Source organism: Formica exsecta, unplaced genomic scaffold (genome assembly GCF_003651465.1).
Source record: "Formica exsecta isolate Colony F162 unplaced genomic scaffold, ASM365146v1 scaffold391, whole genome shotgun sequence".
Lineage (NCBI taxonomy): Eukaryota > Metazoa > Arthropoda > Insecta > Hymenoptera > Formicidae > Formica > Formica exsecta.
Genome location: NW_021851147.1, coordinates 215,374 through 218,102, shown reverse-complemented (window position 1 = coordinate 218,102; position 2,729 = coordinate 215,374). Strand labels below are relative to the sequence as shown.

General features: G+C 33.4%; 1 protein-coding gene across 6 annotated transcripts in view; it reads left to right on the top strand.

The window, feature by feature from the left end:
- LOC115239609 (spectrin beta chain) overlaps window positions 1-2,729 on the top strand; it is a 60,939-nt gene that overhangs the window by 52,973 nt on the left and 5,237 nt on the right. For 2 of the 6 annotated variants that reach the window (XM_029814209.1, XM_029814210.1), the window contains exons 9-10: window positions 84-191; window positions 2,484-2,633. The exons of 2 other annotated variants lie outside the window; for them this stretch is intronic. In XM_029814209.1, coding sequence (XP_029670069.1) covers window positions 84-191; window positions 2,484-2,633 — 258 coding nt within the window. The remainder of the gene's footprint in view (window positions 1-83; window positions 192-2,483; window positions 2,634-2,729) is intronic. 2 more of the 6 variants (XM_029814212.1, XM_029814211.1) reach the window with 1 other exon arrangement.

Sequence of the window (2,729 nt, the reverse complement as noted above, 5' to 3'; positions counted from 1 at the left end):
TATACGTAAGGTATTTAATATCACGCGTTGTACATCTAAGAATAATACATACATAGCATGATTTTGTGATTGGTGTGGTGTAGTGCATGCACAAAAACCTAGGCAACTGTCTTTCCGGGAAGGAGAAGGGATTCCTGTCGCGCCAACTTCTGCGAAAACTCCGCCGCATGGTACTCCTCGCACACCGACAAGTAAGTGTTCCAATGATCTGTGTCTCAAATTATATATATATTTTACATTTTTACAATATCGTTTATTAATATCTTTCTTTCTCGCAACATTATCGCAATTGTCTTACGATTAAATAGCAGTCAATGCAAACTGCATAATTGATGAAGGACTACATCTTCAATTTATGAATGAGAAATCTCAGATATAAGGATGCAATTGATATTTAATTATTGATCGGGATTAATTCGTGTGGAAATAATCTGACTCTTCTCCGGAGGCGGTTTTCGTTTCCAACGGTCCTAAGGAACACGCGCTGCCGTGTTCATCCACAAAACGGCAAGCTTTTATGACCCGCAGAACTTCGTCCACCGATCGCGGTAAATCGTCATCGTTTATTGTTACGTGACGTAGGATTCGTTGTTCGTCTATAACGAATAGAGCTCTACACGCTACCCCGTGCTTTTCGTTTAATACACCATAATCCTTCGCTATCCGATGATTCCGGTCGGAGAGGAGTGGAATTTTCATTTCGCCTAAGCCCCCTTGTTTTCGCGGCGTCGTCACCCACGCAAAGTGCGAAAATTTGGAATCTGTTGAAATTGCTACTATCTCCGAGCCTATAATAAAATATTGGAATTTAATTAAATAGTAAAATATCAGACTACTTTATTAATTTTAATTTAATAAATTATATTTTTTTTGGATGTGTCATAGACAAGTAATCGCATACGGATAAATTAATTTATTTTGACATATTTTGTAAAAAAAACATAACATTCGTAAAAATTTCTACTTCTAAAATCAATTCAAAATTATTGCAAAGAGGGATCAAGAGTTTTAAAAATGAAAATATAACAATGCAGATTTTATTTTGTACGAAAAATCTCGTTTTTTTACAAATATATCTTGTTAAAATATTTTCATACTAAAAATTGCACTAAAACGATAAAATTTCATACCAATAAGCCGGAATTCGGCGATGCGATCGCTAAATTGAATAAGCTCGATGGGGCATATGAACGAGAAATCGCTCGGATAGAAGAGAAGTACCACGTATTTTCCCGAAAAATGTTCCGACGATATCTCTTGCATCTTTAAGTCAATTATCGCCACACCCGACCAGGGTGGTGCGGGCCGTGATACTGTTGGTATCAATCGTATTTCTGGTGTATGTGGAGTTTTCCATTTTTCTGCGCAACAAGAGCTCATATCGAACGTATTTTTATATACAACATGATCGTATTAATGTATTTTTCGAGACGATTGCGTGCCTCGGGTAAATTATATTGCAAATCGTTGTGACTACAGATACACGAAACTTTTCACGATCGATTTTGTTTTTATTCGTTGTCTCTCACGCGACTTCATTTCTATATTTAAAAAACATTAAAAGTATGTATATATTGTATATTCCATCGCGGAAAATAAATTCTCACGCGATAAATGTATGCTATTATGTTGATGCAAAAAATTTGTTGCTTTTATATTAAGATCTATTTTAAGTGATTGAATTCTGATTGATAGGTAAATAAAGAACATTGGAATATATAATTTCTTTTATTCGATCATATTTCGAGGATTTTTTATTCTGTTTCTTCTTTCTAGATAAAGAGTATTGAAATCAAAGATTTGAATTAAGAATAAGAATTAATTTGATTGATGAAAATTACTTTGAAATTCTGCAGGTGTTTCCTTCAAATTTATTGCAAAAAAAAATTATGTGTAATAATTAATTATTACACATAACTCTTTTAAGAGATAACTATATTCACAGTTCATAATAAAGTTCAGTTTGAACAGTTTAATTTTATATACATATATACATAAGCATTTCGATATTAAAAATTGAATAGAGGTAGACTATTATATATATATATATATATATATAATGGTCTATCTCCTTTAATTTAAAAAAGAAAGATGGTCACTTCACTATTTTTTCTTCCTAAACTAAAGGAGATGAACTGAAACAAACAAGTATTATACATATTTATATATTATATTGGAATAGATGCAATTACTCTTACATGATGATTAATAATTCTCGAGATAAATTAAAAATTTATTTTATTTATCATATTTAGTTCATATATCGTTTATTTGACATCTGCATGAGCATGTTGCATGAACGTATCCTCGTACATATTGTTCGTATGTAGTTAGAGAGCATGAAGAAATAATGTAACGTACATATATGTGGATTATTAGTGAGACAAATTGTTTACCTGATCAATTCTCTGCTACAAGCTAGGTGGTTCAGGGTACAGAGTAAGTAGCTAATAAACGTTATGTGTGTTGCGTACGTCGTTAAGCTCCAAAAGGCGGAAGCGGCTCCGAGTCTTTAAGGCGTAAGGAACGAAGCCGCAGCAAGTCACCGTTTAGGAGTTTCCGCTGGAGAAAGTCCGCCAAGTCGCCGAGTTTAGATCGCAGTGGCGTGAGTGACGATGAGCGTAGTATCCCCGGTAAGTGAAGAAAAGAGATTTTACGTGGTCTACAGTAGTTAGAGATTTACATGTTCACTCATTCAATATTTCCTTTTTTTTTTTTTTTTTATTTAC